The sequence below is a fragment of the Protobothrops mucrosquamatus genome, unplaced genomic scaffold (genome assembly GCF_001527695.2).
Source record: "Protobothrops mucrosquamatus isolate PMUCROS unplaced genomic scaffold, P.Mucros_1.0 scaffold2949, whole genome shotgun sequence".
NCBI lineage: Eukaryota > Metazoa > Chordata > Lepidosauria > Squamata > Viperidae > Protobothrops > Protobothrops mucrosquamatus.
In genome coordinates, this window is record NW_015388972.1 from 33,168 (window position 1) to 35,806 (window position 2,639).

At 43.5% G+C, this 2,639-nt stretch overlaps 1 protein-coding gene across 1 annotated transcript in view; it reads right to left on the minus strand.

Moving 5' to 3' along the window:
- Positions 1–2,639, minus strand: part of LOC107296727 (major histocompatibility complex class I-related gene protein-like) — a 9,951-nt gene that overhangs the window by 1,526 nt on the left and 5,786 nt on the right. Inside the window, exon 4 of the mRNA XM_015826079.1 lies at positions 246–533. Coding sequence (XP_015681565.1) covers positions 246–533 — 288 coding nt within the window. The remainder of the gene's footprint in view (positions 1–245; positions 534–2,639) is intronic.

Genomic DNA, 2,639 nt, shown 5'->3' on the forward strand with positions numbered 1-2,639 from the left:
CCTCCAGAAGTTGTGAATGCTCCAACACTGGAGGTTTTTAAGAAGAGATGGGACAACCCTTTGTCTGAAATGGTATAGGGTTCCCTGCCTGAGCAGGGGGCTGGACTAGAAGACCTCCAAGGTCCCTTCCAACTCTGTTAAGTCCCTCTCCTCCAGGCTGCAGACAGCGGAGTGGCCTTGAAGGGCAGAAGGAAGCACCACAAACAAGGCAGCAGTCAGATAAGGGGGACTTATCAGCCTCTCACCTGTTTCCTCCTTCCAGGCCAAGATCAGGGGCTCCTGCAAGCTCTCATGCTCCAGGCGGCAACGATAATGGTCCCTCTCCTTGGGGTCAATCTCAATGCTGAGCCAGACATAATAGGTCCCATCTGAGTTTGGGGCCACATTCCTACGGAGGGTCTCGTACTTGCCCACCTCTCTTTTCCTTCTCCAGGTGGCCTGGATCTCCTTGGGATAGAAGCCGTAGGCCTGGCAGATGAGGACCTCCAGGCTATCATCCACCACCTTGCGAGTCACTTTCCCCACCAGGGGCTCTGCAGAAGAAGCAACACCTGAGTTAACAGGATTTTGAGAGTTTCTGTCCAGGTGATTGAAATAGCAAGACCTCCTTGGGTCATCCTCTCCCTCTCTTCTCTCTCCTTGCTTGAAAGTGTGGGAGCCTGAAACACGGGGCACTGAAGCTCTTTAGATTAAGCTCTGAAAGACAATGCATAGAATTTGGGGCAAAGTTCCTACTTTGACCAAAATGGTTGGAATGTTTTTGGATTGATTCAATTTCGATTCCCCCCATCCACTGGAATTGTATTTGAATTTTCAAGATGGAAACCCAGGTAATCTGTAACTGGCAAGCATCCGTTTAGATTATGCTCAAAGTTACAACGGCATTGAAAAAAGTGACTTGTTTTTCACACTTACGACCATTGCGGCCTCCCCACGGTCACATGATCAAAATTCAGGCTTTGGGTAACCGGCTCCTATTTATGATGGTCGCGGTGTCCTGGGATCACGTGATCACATTTTGCGACCTTCCAACAAGCACAGTCGGTGGGGAAGCCAAATTCACTTAACAACCGTGTTACTAGCTGAATAACAGGAGTGATTCCCTTAGCAATTTGGCAAAGAAAGCTTGTAAAATGGAAATGCAAAACTCATTTAACAACGGTCTCACTTAGTAACAGAAATTTTGGGCTCAAAATTTGGCTGCATGGGGAAGCCAAATTCACTTAACGACCTGTTACTAGCTTAACAACGGGAGTGATTCCCGTAGCAATTTGGCGAAGAAAGGTTGTAAAATGGGGCAAAGCTCATTTAGCAACTGTCTCACTTAGTAACAGAAATTTTGGGCTCCCTTGTGATCGTAAGTCGAGCACTACCTGTATAAATTCACTTTTTTGGTTCTGTCCCCAAATGCATGATATGGAAATTGCCATTTCTTCTGCTTTCCAAGATATTTCTCAGGCAAATAGAACCGGATCTTGTAGCCTTCATCTCTTGTTCAGTTAGATTCCTTTTCTTTATTTTTGAAAGAATTTATTTGGGGGGGGAGGTCACTGAAGATTATTTCCCCATTGTTCTTCCGTAATCTGATGTGAGATACTGCCCAATCTTTTTCTGCTAAGTCCATGAAAGGTGTTTGGCTGTGTAGGACAGAAATAATATGGGGAGGGCGGGGGAAGAGGACTGAACCTATAAAAACAAAATGAACAAAATTCCCAATTTGGGGACTGATTAGATTAGGTTAGATAACCTTTATTGTCATTTTTTTTCCTGTGGGCACAATGGCACACATTAAAAATGAAATTTAGTTGCTTCCTCTCAAAGTGTAATAATAATAATAATAATAATAATAATATTAATAATAATAATAATAATAATAATAATAATAATAATAATAATAATAATAATAATAATAATAATAGTAAAGTTGGAAGGGACCTTGGAGGTCATCTAGTCCAACCTCCTGCTCAGGCAGGAAACCCTATACCATTTCGGACAAATGGCTGTCCAGTTTCTTCTTAATTTCCAATGTTGGCGCATTCACCGCTTCTGGAAGCAGGTTGTTCCACTGGTTAATTGTTCTGTCAGGAAATTCCTCCTTAGTTCTAGGTTGCTTCTCTCCTTGATTAGTTTCCATCCGATGCTTCTTGTCTTGCCTTCAGGCACTTTGGAGAATAGCTTGACACCCTCTTCTTTGAGGCAGCCCCTGAGATATTGGAACACTGCTATCATGTCCCCCCTCGTCCTTCTCTTCGTTAAACTAGACATACCCAATTCCAGCAACCGTTCCTTATATGCTTTAGCCTCCAGTCCCCTAATCATCTTTGTTGCTCTTCTCTGTACTCTTTCTAGAGTCTCAACATCTTTTTTACATCATGGTGACCAAAACTGGATACAGTATTCCAAGTGTGGCCTTACTAAGGCATTGTAAAGTGGTATTAATACTTCACGTGATCTTGATTCTATCCCTCTGTTAATGCAGCCTAGCACTGTGTTGGCCTTTTTGGCAGCTGCAGCACACTGCTGGCTCATATTTAGGTGATTGTCCACTAGGACTCCGAGGTCCCTCTCACAGTTACTACTATTGAGCAAGGTACCCCCTATACTATACCTGTACATTTGGTTTTTCTTGCCTAAATGTA